The 18,130-nt window shown below is 40.7% G+C and overlaps 2 protein-coding genes and 1 long non-coding RNA gene across 3 annotated transcripts in view; 1 reads left to right on the top strand and 2 right to left on the bottom strand.

The window, feature by feature from the left end:
• The window catches only part of chtf18 (CTF18, chromosome transmission fidelity factor 18 homolog), a gene marked incomplete at both ends in the record, with an annotated part of 18,443 nt that extends 8,074 nt beyond the window's left edge, over positions 1-10,369 (top strand). Inside the window, 10 exons of the mRNA XM_084001331.1 lie at positions 766-864; positions 1,006-1,136; positions 1,802-1,913; positions 2,008-2,232; positions 3,016-3,165; positions 4,293-4,423; positions 6,585-6,729; positions 6,887-6,982; positions 8,376-8,445; positions 10,248-10,369. Of these exons, the coding sequence (XP_083857457.1) occupies positions 766-864; positions 1,006-1,136; positions 1,802-1,913; positions 2,008-2,232; positions 3,016-3,165; positions 4,293-4,423; positions 6,585-6,729; positions 6,887-6,982; positions 8,376-8,445; positions 10,248-10,369 (1,281 nt within the window). The remainder of the gene's footprint in view (positions 1-765; positions 865-1,005; positions 1,137-1,801; positions 1,914-2,007; positions 2,233-3,015; positions 3,166-4,292; positions 4,424-6,584; positions 6,730-6,886; positions 6,983-8,375; positions 8,446-10,247) is intronic.
• A 478-nt stretch (positions 10,370-10,847) lies between these two features.
• gng13a (guanine nucleotide binding protein (G protein), gamma 13a) lies at positions 10,848-14,374 on the bottom strand. The gene is made up of 3 exons (XM_083969675.1): positions 14,168-14,374; positions 11,112-11,219; positions 10,848-10,970 (listed from the first exon to the last, which is right to left on the bottom strand). The coding sequence occupies exons 2-3, from the start codon at positions 11,207-11,209 to the stop codon at positions 10,865-10,867; spliced, it is 204 nt and encodes a 67-aa protein (XP_083825801.1). The 5' UTR covers positions 11,210-11,219; positions 14,168-14,374; the 3' UTR covers positions 10,848-10,864.
• A 1,101-nt stretch (positions 14,375-15,475) lies between these two features.
• Positions 15,476-17,639, bottom strand: LOC310988387. The gene is made up of 5 exons (XR_014595480.1): positions 17,503-17,639; positions 16,403-16,545; positions 16,127-16,197; positions 15,851-15,921; positions 15,476-15,650 (listed from the first exon to the last, which is right to left on the bottom strand). It is a non-coding gene; the product is annotated as an uncharacterized lncRNA (long non-coding RNA).
• Between the last annotated feature and the right edge of the window lie 491 nt (positions 17,640-18,130).

Below are 18,130 nucleotides of genomic sequence, written 5' to 3'. Positions count from 1 at the left end.
TAGCAGTAGGCCTGGTAAAAAAAAAAAAAGAGTGGTAAATAGGCGATCGCGGGATTACGTGACGATTGAGACGGCTTTTTTTTTTTTAAGAAAGCGTCTATACTGACAGAAAAAAAAAGAGCAGTTTAAAAAAAAAAAAACGCTGCACAACGACCACGCAATGATCGAAACTGTTGCACGTCGCCATAAGAGCCCGGTGGGTCCTGTCTGCAGTGGAGACACGGCCACTGAGAGGGCCGAGTGAGAGGACGGTTCCTGTAGAAGTTCCTATCCCTTCCTTTTACCAGGAACTCCTGCAGTGGAAACGCGGCTTATGCTGCTACAATTTATTGTGAACAACAATTGTGACGACACTACGAGCGAAACGCGTAGTTATGATTTTCTGTATTATCATCTTTTGTTTTTACATAGGGGAGGTATTTTCATAAGCCTTTTTTGGCTTCCACCTCTCCAGCTTAAGTTTTAATTTAATTATTGTAGGCCATATAATGTGCAAATAAACTAAACTAAAAGCTAAACTAAACTAAACAGTCCAAAAACGAAGAAAACACGGTGACTGCACAACGACAGTATTCAATTTGAGACAACACTAAGTGCCGAAATTCGCGCACTACAGAAATAAGTACATAGTGTAGATACTAGAGCATGACAGTGTGCTCATGGAAGTATTCGAATTAAGACACAGCTACACAAATTGAAAACAGATAAAGGTGTAAATCACCAGCACTAGATGCTGATGAATTGAGTTTTTGTTTGTTGTTGCAGATTTCCCTTAAGCAGGGGATGAAGGCGGACACGGGGACTCTGATGTCACTGTGTGAGAAGACGGACAACGACATCAGGTCTTGTATCAACACGCTACAGGTGAGTTAGTTACTAGTTAGTTAGTCTGAGTGGCAGCAGGCAGCACTTTGAAGGAGACTCTGTATGTTGGCGAGCTTCTGCCCGTCGGGAGGTGGCGGTGTGATCGTATTAAAACGTGCACACTTGACTTCCTCCGTGCAGTTTCTCTTCGGTCGCGGTCACAAGCAGCTGAACGCCAAGACGATCCAGAGCGTCGCTGTGGGACAGAAGGACCAGAACAAAGGCTTGTTCCACCTGTGGCAGGAGATCTTCCAGTTACCACGGACGAAAAGGTGCTTTTTACTTCACCCTGTCTCAAGTTTGTATCGTTGTGTCGTTTGTCATGAAATCAGACAAAGTTTAAAGTTTAGTCACCAACTATGAAAAGGGATGAAAAGGTTTGGTGTCATCAGAGTTCCTGCGTTGTTCACCAGAGTCCACAGCTGTTTAACTGTGGAATTAGAAATGAGTCTGTCATAGAAACATTCACCCACAAGTTTCTAATTATTCTGCTCTTTCAGGTCAAACTGAGAGACGTTAGAAGCAATTATTGTTATAAACAGATGGCAAGTCAAGTTCTTTCCTTGGTAAATATAGTAACTCTAAGTTCAGTAATCTTTACTGCTTAGCTAGTGTGACGCTGACATCTTGAATTTATGTTGTGTTTTTAATTGGCAACATTTCCTTCCTTTTGTCTTTTATATTTATTTTAGGTGTGTTCCTTATGTAATGTTGTGCTTTGTTTTGTTTTTGTGAAGCACATTGAGTTTGTGTTTGTTGCACGAAATGTGCTATATAAATAAAATTGTTTGATTAAGGGTTTAGCTTGAGGGTTAAGATAGGAACTGGAATTCATCCTGCTGGCACAACCTCAAATCAGCGATGTTAACTTCCTCTGCTTCTTTTATTCTCACCTGGCTCCAACATATCTACCAATCGTCCTAATTTGTGCTTTCAGGAAGCGCATTGGCCAGGGCTTCGAGGAGCAGGGTGCAGGATCTGGAGCTCAGAGGTTTCAGCACATCTTACACCTGGCCTCCTCCAGTGGAGAGTTTGAAAAGGTTTCTCAGGTAACAAACACAGAGCAGCGACTGAAGCATCAAAGCAACGACCCAACAGTTTGAACCTCATTGTTTATTCCTGGTGTCTCTCTTTGTCCCTCAGGGTCTGTACGAGAATTACCTGAACATGCGAGTGCGAGACCCCAACCTGCACAACGTGTCCGAGGCTCTGGACTGGCTGTCGCTGTCGGACAGGCTCAACCACGTGATCATGCACAACCAGAACTTCTCCCTGATGAGATACCTGCCCTTCCTGTCCGTCTCGTTCCACTTCCTGTTCGCCAACACGCACGTGCCCCGCATCAACTACCCACACAGCCACCACGACGTACGAATCCACCGCAGGCAACATGACAAAATAAATATACAGTGACAACAAGCTGGAATTAGTCTACTTGCCAGCCCATAGGGCCCCATTGTGAACCCGGAAATGTTGAGTACCCCAAAGTTTTATGTTAGAAATAAATAGTATGGGTCCCCAGTATTCAGAAACTGCCGGATGCTAACTTATATATATTGGGCAATTAGCATAACAGACATAATTAGCATAAATTAGCATAATTGCCTATATGGGCAATATTTCAACAAAATTGACTTGGCTGATCTGGGCAATATTGGAGTGGTTTTAGGGGTTATTGATGATGCTGAATCCATTTCTGACATTTTCAAAATTCAAAATGGCTGTCTAAACCGGAAGTGACCAGATTTTAACCGCCAGTGGGCCGATTTTGATGGATTTCAAAATCTGGTCACCGGTTTAGACAGCCATTTTGAATTTTGATGACAGAAATGGATTCAGCATCATCAATAACCCCTAAAACCACTCTAATATTGCCCAGATCAGCCAAGTCAATTTTGTTGAAATATTGCCCATATAGGCAATTATGCTAATGCTAATTATGTATGTTATGCTAATTGTCCAATATATATAAGTTAGCATCCGGCAGTTTCTGAATACTGGGGACCCATACTATCTATTTCTAACATAAAACTTTGGGGTACTCAACATTTCCGGGTACTCATTGTTGGCAAGTAGACTAAATAGGCTTGATACAACAGAAATCTAATTGATGAGTCGTTGCTATTGTGTGTGTTTGTGTTTCGTCTCCAGGCCACTTCCCGTCTCCTCAGCAGCAGGAACGCCTTGGCCTCCATGTTGGGTGATATCCCAGCATGCATCAGAACCAGGATAAGCCAGCTCAGCCTGACCCTTGATGTCCTCACGTTGCTCCTCAACATCATCTGCCCCAAACTACGGCCGGTACGTAAAAGCATCAACACTATATACCAGTGTGTAAATATAAAAACTGTAATCTCAGGTTTTGTTGCTGAGTACATTTATCACATATGGACCACTGAGTACATCTATATGAAGTTCTATTATATCAGTTTTAGCTGAGATTAATAAACTTAAGACAAAACTACAGTATATTTCTATACACACGTATAGCACCATGCACATTCAGTTATTCTTTTGCACTGGATTAAGCATTTATTAACTTCCTGGTTACATAAGCGAAGCACGTTGCTGTTCCCTTGTATAAGATACACCTAGGTCAGCTGCTCCTGTACTATGTAATGCAATCCAAGACAACAGAGTATGGGTCAGTGACTGGATGCAACCCAATGTCAAGTGGTGTAACCAGTATTTTTTCATAAAAATCTGTCTATATACAGGAAATAAATCTGGACTCAAATGTGGAATAAATGTAATTCACTTTTGCAATGCAACACTATGTTTCTTAACAAATTTTACATCATTTGTTACATTATTTAGGGGAAAATTTTAATTATAACTATTTAATATTTTCAGAAGAAAGTATATTTGTATAAGTACACTTGATATTGATAAAACATGTATTAATATTATTTATTATTCTTTTGTGGTTACAGCATTTAACGTTTTCAGGGAAAAACTAACACGAAAAGTAAACATGACACACTTCTTTGTTGCAGAACAGTTGTATTGAGTTGCATTGAACAGGTCCTGTTTAATTTTCTTGTAATCAACATTTACGTCATCCAGTGTTATTCACCAAACTCTTATGTGTGCATCCTTGAGGTCTCACAAATGTGTCACAAATGAGAAGATTTTTTCAGGCATTTTAATTCTAGTGTCTTGTACATTCACATTTACTTGTTATTTGGCCAAAATCATTAATGATTAGTCAGTTTTTCAGTGTTAACCTGCATTTACAGCCTGTGCTTGTTCTGTGCTTTCATATTGAACTTTGCTGTGGTATATTCTCACTACTCTGACAGTATACTCAAAAGCAAACGTTATTGTGGTTTAGCTCTGAAATGATTCGTCGATAAATTAAAATTTGTTATTAGAAAAAAAGAAATGAGCACTTTTCAGTCTGATCTGAAACCCTCTGTTTCCTGCAGGTGAACCCACAGCTGTTCAGCACCAGAGAGAAGGAGCAGATGCGGGAGCTGATCGACACCATGCTCGCCTACAACCTCTCCTACAGGCAGGACCGCACACCTGAGGGACAGTACACATACGTGCTGGAGCCGTGAGTACACACACACACACACACACACACACACACACACACACACACACACACACACACACACACACACACACACACACACACACACACACACACACCTGGCCTTTACTCTACTGTATATTTAATGTGGATGCATGCGGAGCAGATGTGTGTTTCTGGGAGGTTGAAGGTCACATCTCTTGTCCACGCTGTGGGTTTCTCTGTATGAAGGCTTAGAGAATAATCCCTCCAACACCTGCCGTTTGTGTGAGATGTTGGGAGCCGAGTAGCAAACTGCAAAGCCTCACAGGTGGATGGAGACAGATGAAGACAGATGAAGGGATGAAGGGATGAATGAATGAGTGAGGTGGTTGTTTATGGTGTTGTTGGACTGAAAAACTTGGGAGGAAACTTGACCCAGCTGGACGAGGGAAGTTAAACTGAAAGGATCGAAGCGTGAACTTGGCCGAGCTTTAACCAGAGAGACCTTCTGTTCATCTGGACCTTCATGTCTGTGAAGTGAAATGACGAGGCAGCAGCAGCAGCAGCAGCAGCAGCAGCAGCAGCAGACATCTTAAAACATGCTGGCCCAGGTGGCGGAGCAGCCCGGCGGCGGCCAGGAGGACTCGTTCCTGCAGGCTCGCTGTGACAAGGTGCTGGTCACCAACGACTGGTGCCTGCCCCTGGTTCTGGCTCTGCTGGGGCTCTTCCTGCTCTACACCTTCCTGTATCTGCCCTCGCTCGCTCACCACAACGCCACTCTGGGATGATGATGATGATGATGATGATGATGACTCACAGCACAATCATGGATGTATAAACACTGCAGAGCAGATACGCCCAGTCCCAACAGGATCTCTTGATTGGGCTGCTCTTTTTTCTTTTTTTTTTTTTTGTTTTTTTGGACTCTGTTGTTGATTGGCCGGACTGATAAACGACGGCGCTGCTGCTGTGAGCACGGAGAGACCTGCAGATCAAATATCAGAATTAAACTGCATTTAAAGCTGCTCTAACTTTAATGCTCAAACTGTATCTACATCTATTTATACACCTATAGATATACTGTATATATGTATGTATGTATGTATATCTTTGTTGTGTCAGCTTATGTGAATACAGTTGGTCGGTGTATGATCCAAATACCCGAGGGCAAACGAGTACAGTATGTGGTTCGGAGCTGAGTTTAGTTGATTGATCATCAGAGAATGAACTGAGACCAACTTTAATTGATGTTTGTTCTTGTTTTATCTTCTAATTTGAATAGTTGCTTTTTTAAAATGTCAACGTGGGCTTTTTTTTCTGTATTTTTCCACTATTTTCTGAGATTATAGAAAGGAGGTAAGTTTATTGTATACAGCGCCTTTCAACCAGAAGGACATTTAAAGTGCTTTATAATATATTATCAAACCTAAAAAGGTGTTAAGAGGAGAAACACAAGTCAGTATCAGTACAGAACAATGACTAATTCAAGTATCGGGAGATTAAAGCATCAATTATTCGACCAGATATTCACAAAGACCTAAATGTGCATATGTGACCTGACTCAGTGAAGTTTGTTTTCTATGCAGTTTCTTTTAAAAAAGCTGCAGATAATGAGATAATGGCGATAATGACGGTAATGACTGTGCCTGCGCTCACGCCTCTAACCGGCAACTGGATAAATGTCACCATCAGAGGTTTAAGCGCTTAATATTAGCCGCATAAAAGGGAATTCATCCTGTTTCGGGGGAGAGACTGAGCCAAGTAGCTGTTTCATTAGAGTTTGCCAAGTAGTGATAATGACGGCTCTGAAATTTTAGTGAGTGAGTGATATATTTCAATAAATAGCTCTCAGTCCCACAGACTGGTATTATCTTATTTATGTTATATTTAGGTCCATCAGGCATTGAGTGAGGATTTATTGGCACGTACTCTGTGTATATGTATGTGTGTGTGAGTGTGTGTGTGAGTGAGTGATAGAGATGGAGATCAGCAGTAAGAGGATTAAGGTTTTAGATGAGGCAGATTCAGGGTTTTTATTCTAGAAAACATAAACCCTGGCACCAAAAGTGGAAGTTTTTTGTTATTTTGTTTGTCATCTAACAGGGTTCAGCTCCGTGTCAGCTGCACCGTGTTATGAGTGTGTATTCATCTGTAAACTGTGTGTATGTGTGTGTATAATATCTGTGTGTGTTTTTTGCAGACGCGTTGAGGAGGTGGTGAGGTTTCCAGGCCTGCCCCCGCATCGCCAGTTGACGTACCAGGCCAAACAGACCATCAGCAGAGAGATGGAGCAGGAGAGGATGAGGAGAGCTGAGCAAGTGATGCTGCAGAGGAACCCTGCTGTGGTGAGGCCTCAGATACACAACACACAGCCCCCAAAGACATCACAGTACACACACAGGGGCTGCTGCTGCTGCTGCTGTAGCCAAACAGGTCACCGTGTGTGTGTGTGTGTGTTGATAATCTAATGTATTTATAATCTACTGTGTCCGTCAGATGCAGAAAGAGCAGGAAAAAAAGAGCTCCGTTCCTAAACCAGCCAGGAACCATCAGCAGAGACTGGAGAACATCGTGAAACAGACCACAGTGGAGACCAGGGTGAGACACGCAGCACTCGTTATTCCATCTTCTCTCTCTTTAAAAAAAAAAAATCAAACATTAAAAACAACCTCTGGCTGCACTAAAAGAACAAGGTGACATTTACACCACATTAAGATCCCTCCTAGAGATAAGAACAGTCGGTGACAAATCTCACCATTACTTGCACTGTCAGTGGAGCTCTAACAAATGCTGATACTTCTTTTTGCATGAATATTTTTTTTGTTTTGTTTTATCTTATACAAAAATTGAAAATAAAAAAATAAAAAATAATAATTAGCACATCTTGTATGAGGCTTCCGACTTTGTACCAGTTTATAAACCCCCACATATGTTCAGTGCAGTGCAAACATTTGGACAAAAGAACAATAACAATGCAATAAAACATGGGGAAAGCTTATAATAAGTCCATGAGAGTCCATCCAAATGTCATAAAAACATTTGCAGGTTATATGAGGGCTGTCATGCAGAGAGAGTGGTTACTCTACTGCAGACCTGTTAAATACATAAGATTTATTATTGTTCTTCATATAATCCATGTACCATCTCCATACTTTGTTTTAAAACAACTCGTGTTTAACTTCAGGTATGGCCTACATGTAATTCTTTGTAAAAGTAAACATAGAGGTAGTTTCGCTGATACATATTAACCCTCAATACAGTTCAAGATTCAAAGATTTTAACCAATTCGTGTCTAATTAATTACTTATTTATTTTCTTGATTCTTCATTTGTTATTTCATCTCTAACACATAGAAACAGCCCGGAAACAGCTGTTTCCTTCTTTTTCAGAGGCCTGGCTGAACTGATGTTTGTTCATTCATGTCACACATTTTACATTGATCTTATTTAATTCTTTTAAATCATTCAAAGCTCAACATTTGAAAATGACACTATGGATGTCAGAGGGCCTGAAAGGGAGCCATAAAAAAATGTCATTATGAAAGGTTTGGGAGTCACTACACTACAAATTTATATGCTGAGTCATGCTGACTGAGATATTTTGATGAACTTCACTGCTTCTTTCTGAGTCTTTTTTTTTTTGTCTTTGATTAAATTTGGTGACAGTACGAGCCTGTTTTCTGGAGATGAGTTTTCCACACACGTGTATGTGTTGGTTGGAGCCTGTAGGTGGAGCCAGAGAGGAGCCGTCCACATCTGTTTGAGGAGCTGAAGAGTTTTAATAGCTGTGTAACAGAGTGATGAGGGGAGGGCATCTCTAAAGGGCAGAAATGAGGATAATGAGAAGCCTCTGGGTTAAAATCCCCGATGAGAAGACTGGGAAATTAGGCTAATGAGACGTGGTGTTTGTGTGTGTGTGATTGCTCATCGTTATTGGCCTTATTATTGACGACAGTGTTTGAGAAAGTTCCCTCTGTGTTTGTTTCCCGCAGCCCGAGGTGGATTTCTTCGGTCGAGCTGTTGCCCCCAAACCTCAGAGAGCGCAGCCGTCCTCGGACACAGGTACGGTACCGTAGAGACTCTGTGCTCAGTGACGCAAGCGCGGCTTCGTTTTATCCCAGCGCTTTGAGAGCACGGGCTCTTCGGGGAAAAACCGCCTCGAGGCACATCAGGTCCCAAACACACCAGAGGTGACAACTGATGTGTGTTACGTAACGTTTCTAATTTAGTTCTCCTGCGGCAGGAGGATCTGGACTGTCAGCAGCGCTGCCACCATAATGTTGGCCTCATCATATTTGTGTTATCAACAAGGAGGACGTAACACGGCCTTATCTAAGATCTTTTACTCAGCTGTGTGATCCGTTTCCTCTCCTCCAACACAGACACTGACGGAAATGTTTACAAAATAGATTTGTCTTTTGTTTGCAAAAAGAGCTTTTCACTGATCTTTAGTTATTGCCTTTGTTTATGTTCATACAGCACATGAAAAAAACTCATGTACATAATATACACACATACATTTTTTATTTGGTAGCAAACAGCTGTGCAGGATGGACGACGACTTTTAACTGGGATTCAGAACATGTTTTGCTCGAGCCTCTTTCAGTCAGTCAGCAACACAGGCTCAGATTCAGCATTTAATCTAACAATTAAAGCTGGACCCATTTAAAAATCACTAACCTCCCTGAAAATAGTGCAATCACGGAAATTGATCGTCAGGGTGGTAATCAGGGTGGAAATGTGGAACCAAAACGGCTCCAAATCCCTGCTCTGATTCTCCAGTTGGATACCTGGTTGGTGCACATGCAGATGTTGTACATGTATGAGATTCACTGGAGTGAGTGAACTTGTCGTCCACGTGGTCTTTTACTGTATTTTGAGAAAGGAGTCAGACTCTGTGTCTCAGCTGAGACTCCACTGACCCGGTTTAGTGGATCAGGTCACGATGACTCTGATCCAGATTAACTGGAGTTTCTTTGTCAGTGCCTGTTCTTTTCTCTTTTTTTTTTTGTAGAAACTTCTTCTTTGAGCTGCGTTTGTTCAGTCAAGGCTGTCGGCTCAGTTCTTAGTGACTTTACATATAAATATATCCCAGATTTGAGGTCAAACAGACTGGATCTCTCCTTGGTGTCTGTAGATCAGTTGACAGATCAGTTGGTTTAATGACCGAAGACATGAACATATTTCAACATACTGTACATCACCCGCAGACACCTACAAGTATAATTTGGGTGAAAGCTCCTGGGTAGGCCTCTGACGATCAATTATAGTCATTATTGCTGAATTAATGAGCTAAATAGAATATTAATTTGCCACTGTTTCTTCTCCGAGCTGTTTTTTTCTCATTAGGTGAAACGGTGAAAAGCTTAAAATCCTGCAAATCTGCAGTCATTTTACACAGTGAATTCACAGTGCAGTTAATTGAATTTATTTTTAAAGCGAAAACACAAAACAGAGACTCATCAGTTCTTGTTTCTTTAATATCTGCCAGTTTTCTTTTTGTTAGTTTTAGACTCGAGTCTGACAAAACAAACTGTTTGTAGTTTGTACATGACGTAATTATATAAACCCAGCATTCAAATGAGGAAACACCAGATTTATCTATTATTATTATGAAAACAGTTAAATAATATTCAATAAATAGCATCTCTAGTTTATTTTCTATCAAATCAATGTTTGATAAAGTGACTCGTGTTTGTAGCAGTAGTCACAAGGTCACTCTGAGAGGAGCCTGAGGAACCAGCTTTTTATTTATTTATTTATTTATTTATTTATTTTAAAGAACACTCTAGTGTATTTTGTGTTGGTTTGTTTATTTTATAGCATTTTTTCTTTTTTAAATTACTCTTCTCCTCTTGCTGTAGGTGAGAAATGTCCGGTTCTTTCCATGGGAACGGCCGTGGGCAACAGTGACGTGTGGTTCCGGTTCAACGAGGGCATGTCCAACGCTGTTAGAAGAAACGTCTACATCAGAGAACTACTGTAACACACTCACACACACACTCGCACACACTCACACACACTGCCCACTTGTTTGATTACGTGTAAATGTCTGAATTAATCCAAAGTCCACCTGTTAAATTCAAAAGTCTTTATTTTTGATTGACATTGTAAAGAGCCAATAAAAACATTGTGTTGTTGAACATTTCTCAGCAGTCCCATCAAAACAAACCTCTAGAAAGCTACTCGGTGCTGTACACTCACACACACGGTAATCTTCACATAAATTAACAGCATTCAGGAGTCTCCAAATAAATAAACAAGGACGTAGCAATAATGTGTGTGTCCGTGTGCGTGTATGTGTGTGTGAGAGAGAGAGAGTGCGCAGAATTAGTGCAGCGTGACTGTATGTGAGGGTGTGTTTTTTCTTTTTTTTCCTTTCATTTATATGCATCCATGATTTGTGTGTTTGTGTGTACTGTATATGTGTGTGTGTGTGTGCAAGTGTGTGTGTGTGCGTGTGCGTGTGTGTGTGTGACCATTAGAGGATCACACACTTGCCCTTCTCCACCCAGGGGTTGGCTCTCATTAGCTCAGGGTTCAGGAATGGATCTTCACAAACACAACCCTCGATCCACTTCACCAGCCTGCGAAGCAACAGCAGCAGCACGGAAATACAATATTAATCAATACTTAAAAGGATAGTGGTTTGTGTGTGTGTGTGTGAGTGTTTGTGTTTATGTGTGTGTGAGTGTTTGTGTATGTGTGTGGGAATAGTTCATACTCACTCAGTGACAGTGATGGAGGATTTCTCTCTGTTGATTGCCAGCTGATACTGAAGGCTTTCCACTTCTCTCCTCATCTGTGGGACGTCTAATTCCTCCATTATGCTACTGCTACACACACACACACACACACACACACACACACACACACACACACACACACACACACACACACACACACACACACACACACACAATAGAAACACAATATATATTATTTTTTTATTGTATTTGTTTAGTTTTTCTCATGTCAAATAAGTTAAAAGATGCAACATATGGGATCCAAGACAATGTGAAAGAAAAAATGCAGAAAAACCCCTCTAGGAGCTTGTGAGGGGTACAAAACGTTTTATACATAGGAAAAACAAACTTACTTAAGTACATGGAGGGCTAAAACAAGACAACAATAGGAGCTCAGACACACATCAGTCACATCTAAACGTAGGTGGAAATAAAAATGAAGCGAACATTTAGTATCTCAACCTCTCCACCCATTTGGCGGTGGTGGCTTCTGTCTTATTTTAGTGCTTCCCTCTGGATGAATGAGATGAATATCTAATTATCTAATTAGGTTTTAATTGTGGAAAAGACAGAAATAGTTGGAAAAACCTGTTAGGATGTCGCTCTGTGACTGTTTCTCTATTTAAATAAATTAACACCCTCGGCTGGTTGTGATGAGTTCATCCAAAGAACGACTGTAGAACTGTCTGTAGGGAATAAAATTACATTAGGGCTGCAGATAGCTGTCGTGTTCCCTATCGATCTATTTATCAGCAGATTATTTATTATCAATCCTTAATAGGCTATGAAATCTCAAAACAGCAAAATGTACATGTCTTATTTTGTCCTAACTGTTTAAACCACAAAATAGTCAGATTACTATCATATAAAATCAAGAAAAACATCAAATTCTCACATTTGAGAAACTGGAACCAGCAAATTGTTGTGACCTCCTAGTTATTGGGTCCTGACCTGTGGTTTAGAAACCACCACTCTGTTTTTATAATATCTGAGAAAAACCCCCATGAAGACCAGATGGCAGTAGTTTGTGGAGCTCCACTGAACAGCAGAGGAAGCGGTTGATTGAACGTACTGCATTAGTTACAGTCATAAATGTATGTCAAATGTCAGGTCACAAATAAAAATAAAATCTGACACATTAAACTGTAATTCAACTGGTTTAAAACAGATTTCAACAGGACTCATTCTACTTATGGTAAAATGTCTGCTACTGAAGGATCTGCTCTTATTCTCTGGATGGAAAATCTTTTTATATCTTAGGTAAAAGTAGGAATACAGATGTACAAACATTTTACTCAAATAATTAGATTATGGTTTTCTCTTTCTTGTCCACGTGTCCCCCCAAAATAAAAAAACCAAACCAACAAACCAGTCTCTCTCTCTCTCTCAGAAGTGGTGACACAGTAGTAACTCTTTAAATAACTGCTCTGAATAAATAGTTTCTTTTTTAACCAGACTGTACTCCAGTAGATTATTTTCCACACATTTCATGCAGTAGTGAGTATTTATAGAAAATAGTGCTACTTTTAGTCAGATGCGTTTTAGTGAAATTTATTGACAATAATAAAAATGTCACTAAGTAAACAAGTTCAATTAGGCAGCAGAAGTGTCAAGTGTCAATTATTGTTGCATTTACCAGAGGTTATAAATACGCCCTCTGAGTACTGCAGTGACTCGGTATCGGAAAACTGAACTATATGATGTATTATGTTGGAGCTAGCTGGTTAGCATACTAATTTCAGTAAAAGAAAAGAAACTGGAAGCAAAACAAGTGAAATCTGAGGTATCGGCTACCTGAGTTTCTGCTTAAGAAACAAATATTGTACTAAAACATTTAGTAACCAGAGTTTGTTTTTGTGTTTCAGATTAATAATTGAAAATATAATCAACAATAAATGATATAGGCTATTATTATTATCGGTTAATGTAGGATTTCTTTAATCCTCCACAGATATTCACAAGATTTGTTTACGTACTTTAAATAATCCTAACCTTTACCAACAAATACAACATTAGTTGCATCAGTAACTAGGCCTACTCCAAAATGTACATGTTTCAGTGCAGGGTTTTTACACAGCGGGACTCCTTCCGCTACTGTGGATGTAGTGGAGTATTAAATATTGTATGTTCAGCGGGGGGAAACTATAAATTACTGCAGTCACATCAATGTTGTGCATTTAAAGTATCGAATTCCAGCACATGGAAAATACAAAAGTGCGACTCCAATGTATTTATACTCATTTAGGACACAATACCTAGAATACACTTAGTTTTTTTTGTTGTTGTTTTTTTTACATGTGTAATGTTATATAAAATAACCTTCAGGTGATCTAACACAGTCCGCTGGCTGCCTTCACTGGTTTATTTTCTACTTATATTGTAAATCCTGCCCCACCCTGCCACAGGCCACATTACAGCAGAGAGAGAGAGAGACACGGCCCAGATGAGAGTTCAAGCCGGCCATGGATCAGTTTAGCCCTCTCTATTGGAAACTGCCTCCTCCTCTTCCCCTTCCCCCTCTTCCTCCTCCCTTTCCTTCTCCTCTTCCTCCTCCTCTTCATCTTTTTAATGGATCTAAGTAGGTCGGGTGCCGGTGCCGGTCTCCTCCTCCTCCTCCTCCTCCTCCACCAGCATCCATCCTGCTGTTCCCCCAGCAGCCAGCTGTTCCACGAGCAGGCCTTCATCATTTAATTATAACGTCCTCCAAATGTGTTGGAGTGACATCAGTCTCCATCACTCAGCCCTCAGGGATCCTATCCAGGCCACCGATCACACACATAGATCTACTCTGGATTGGAAGTCGCCCTCGACATAAACATCAGTGTGTGTATGTGTGTGTGTGTGTGTGTGGGAGGATAAATCGGCTGTAGATGCTGTGGGCTTCCTCCACATCAGCTCTCAAGTAGATGTGTCGTGAGTAAATGTGGATGCAAAGGCACAAATCCCTCTCCTCTCACACATATATCCTATGCATACACACATATACACACACATACATACATACATACATACACATCCACACAAACAACCGCTCCTACCGTCAGGCCTGTCGGAAGAAGAGGACCGCTGGTCGATTTCGTGTGCAGCCGGGTGATGGAGGATGCAGAGCGGGCTTGAAGAGCGAGAAGAGCCGCTGAGAGTCGGGAACACGGAACAGCTTCTCCGACAGATGAGTCCGGCTTCAGTGCAAGAGGAGGAGGAGGAGGAAGAAGAAAACCAAGAGGAGGAGGAGGAGGAGGAGGAGGCTGTGTGTCGGCGGTCCGCGGCGCAGGGCAACTCCCCTGCGCTCCTCTCTGCTAGCGACTGGATGCGGGATGCGCAGGGCGGAGAGCAGGAGCTCCGCCGCCTGGTTTGACAGTCAAATGAGAGAGGAGCCGAGGACGCACCTGTATGGAAATCTGCACGCCCACTGAGCCCGAGCGCAGCCAGGGAGCAGCGAGCACGCAAATGAGGACGCGCTGCGAAGGGAAAACAAACCGGGAGTTCATTTTCTATTCAGATGACCGGAGATGAGGTCGGCTTGTGGGTTGATTCACTACAGACCCTCTCCTCCTCCTCCCACCAAGCAAGCAGACTCCAGTAACTTACTAACATGACAAGAAAAGTAAAGTCCAGGGCCAATAAGACAAGCCCGGCTTCTTAAATTTATTTATTTATTTATTTTTTAAATCTCAGCCCAGGAAAAATGTGGTGGGACAAAAATCACGTTTTTCTTGACTGATTAAAGTGGATAAAGTTGCAACGCTACAACACGTGATCACTTCAAAGTACTGCATTCAAAACTCTGGGTAAAAGTACAAGAGTAACTAAGTAGCATTAGGAAAAAGTGGCCCCTTTTAATGTTGTTACATAACCCCCACCGTTTATATAATACTTTAAGGTAAATAATGCTGTAAATCTCATGTAACTCGCCAAACACGTAGGCCTATGTATAAACAAGACATTTCTAATTATCTGTAATGCATCATATTTGATCAGGTTGATCTGTAGCTGATAAGATGGAATACAGTTTTAACATAGATGTAGCAGTGTCATATGCAAAGAATAGTTTCACATCACTGCAGTGCATGCAGCTGTATACACTTGGAAATGAGCCACACTGACTAAAATGTGCATGAAGCCTTTGAATCTTCCTCAATCCCAGGCCATCTACTGTATATTTTATATATACATTTAGTTTGTAATTCTGTGAACACAATTCTTCCAGACAAAAAATAAGATAATATTGCCTTAAAATGTACCATTTACTTGAATGTAAAAGAAATTTACGAGGTTGAAAATATGAATATTGACATCAGGTCTGGCAAAGTTTGGATATGGAAAAACTTTATTCAAAATCACATTTATTCAAGACCAGCAGATCTTTTCCCAAGTGGACCCCCAGGAAATCCCCACATTTTACAAATCTTCTCTTATAAAGACATAAACAAACTGTTCTCAGTCACAAAATAGGAGATGACATTGTCGTCGGCACAACTTAGGAGTGTTGAAGTCCTTTGTGATGACTTGCGATGAGTCCACCTGTAACAGAGATGCTCAGTTAAACGTCACGTAAGAAAATACAGCATCGATCGTATGTACATTTACAGGAGGAGCCTCAGATGAAAAGCTAGAATCAGGAGCTGGAGTTCAGCTCTCATAGTAGGTGTCAGAAAAGTTATTTGATTTGTCATCACTGGCTGCACAAAGTGTTCAAACATCCACATTTTATACCAACTCACCAGCACACGGATAGCAACAATTTCTGAAACTCAGATCTTTGTCCACCCAGGTCCCTCGGTCTCACTTCAGTCTAAAAATGTACAAGAAAAGTGGACATTTAAAAAACAGTAACAAACACGTTGCATGTGCTGAATAACAAACATGTAGCCTCAGATTAAAGTTCGAATCAGGAGCTGGAGTTCAGCTCTCATAGTAGGTGTCAGAAAAGTTTGTTTAGTTTTGTCATCACTGGCTGAAATGTACAGAAGTCAACATATAACTGTATAAAGACTCACCAGCTCTCAAACTCATTAGTGTCCCACTCCTCAAACACAGTGGTCCTGGATCTTTAAAGCCTCATTTTCACCTGCAAAGAAACAAAGTAAGAAGTTAGTTGTGACAGTTGATGTGAAGACTGATCTAATGTTACCGACATTAGAGCCTCAGAATAAAGTTCGAATCAGGAGCTGGAGTTCAGCTCTCATAGTAGGTGTCAGAAAAGTTTGTTTAGTTTGTCATCACTGGCTGAAAGTGTCTCACAGAAAAACAACAACAATGTACAGTGAACTCACCAGGTCGACACCATCACATCGTCCCTGAAGGACGGAGCTCAGCCAGAGGGATAGTTCAACATTTTGGCAAATTCGCGTATTGCCATACTCCCAATAGTCATAGGAGTAGGTTCAGGTCCAGTCCTCAGGCTCCTCACTGTCATCTGGAACATGAATAAAAATGATCAGATATATAAAATCATGGAAAAGGGACCTTAAGTTCATACCTTTAATTTACCTCTCTAAACGTGTCAGTACCTCCTGGCTGAATACATGTATAAAATAATGACTATAGAGTCTATAAACACAGCCTAGTTGAGTTCAGAACACAGCCTTGGTCTGGCTGAAAGTGTGTGAACAACAGAATAGAAGTGACTAATGTAGAGAAAATAGCTAAAAAACAAACAAAAGCCTACTGTTTAAGTAAGGCAAGAACTGTCTAAAATTTGAGATTTGACTCAAATTTTCCTTTAAAGAAATGTAAATAGATGCTTTTAAAAAGACATGCAAACAGCCCGATTCGTATGATGTTATCTGGAAGCACGTGATACATTTTAGCTCCACCCTCCACTAACATTACTGCACGAATAATCACACGTTAATACATGTCACTATCAAATATAAAACAATTCAAAGTTAAAAAATAAAATATAGCTTCATATCTGTGAAAAAAAAAGTCCCCTTCAGCCACACTGGACCAGGATCAGAACAAACAGCACTTCATCTAAAAGTTAGCCTGACTAATCCTGACTAGAGGAGCAGGTAGAGTAGCCTATAGAGACTTTTTGTGTGTGTTATTGTTCGTTTGTTTTTTAAGTGTCAGATTGATCTGCAAACATACTGCACAGTGGGTTTACAGATCAAGTTTAGGTTTTAACCAGATTGTCCAACACATCGGTGCTGCAAAACAACACAAGCGTCCGAGCCGGTTAATTAATATTCCTCCAATAGTCTCATTCACAGATCAGAGTCTAAACTGAACTAAATAACATTAAAACACTGAGCTGCTCCAACTCTTCACCCACGCCACGTGTCGCTGCTGCTGCTCGGACCAACATGGCTGCAGCCTCAGCTCCTCTCTCCTCCTCTATGTGGACACAGAGGTCTGGTTCAATACTCACGTCTGACTGAGCTGCTCGGTCTCTGCAGGACAAACGGAGAGATGAGACTCTGGGCTGCGGTTCACTGCCATGGTGCACTGACCGGACAGTAAACTGCTTCTTTTTTTTTTTTTAAGTGCAGCAGAGGTCCGGCTTCGTCCCCGAGCTCAGAGGAAAAGACTGAATGAAACTCAGGCGGAGAAGTTATAAGGCTCCGGGTCAACCGGAAGTCCCGCCCTCCCCGGCGTGTGCGTGTTTCCGACTCGGTGAAATTATAAATTAGCTACATATCATAGGTATAAGTTACACATTATATGGGTTAGTAACAAATAAGCAAGTAATTCAGAAATTTCTTTAAAAAATAGTTTTAAGCATCAGGTTTGTATTCATGTCATTTATATTTTTTTTAAATGTCAACCACAAAAGTAGTGATAAATACTAAATCCTATAGTGGATTAAAGTGTACTTATAAAAATATATAGCTTTCCTCTGAAAACATTAAATTGAAATGGAGTTTTTTTCTTTTACGTATTTCTATATTTAAATTTAAATTCCTTTTGGCAGCACATATAAAAACACCACGTTTCTTCTAAATTATGTGTGACAAATTATAAGTTTGTCAAGAAACATAGTGTTGCATTGCAAAAGT

Source organism: Trachurus trachurus, assembly GCF_905171665.1.
Source record: "Trachurus trachurus genome assembly, chromosome: 1".
NCBI lineage: Eukaryota > Metazoa > Chordata > Actinopteri > Carangiformes > Carangidae > Trachurus > Trachurus trachurus.
This window is presented reverse-complemented; position numbering and strand designations above follow the sequence as displayed.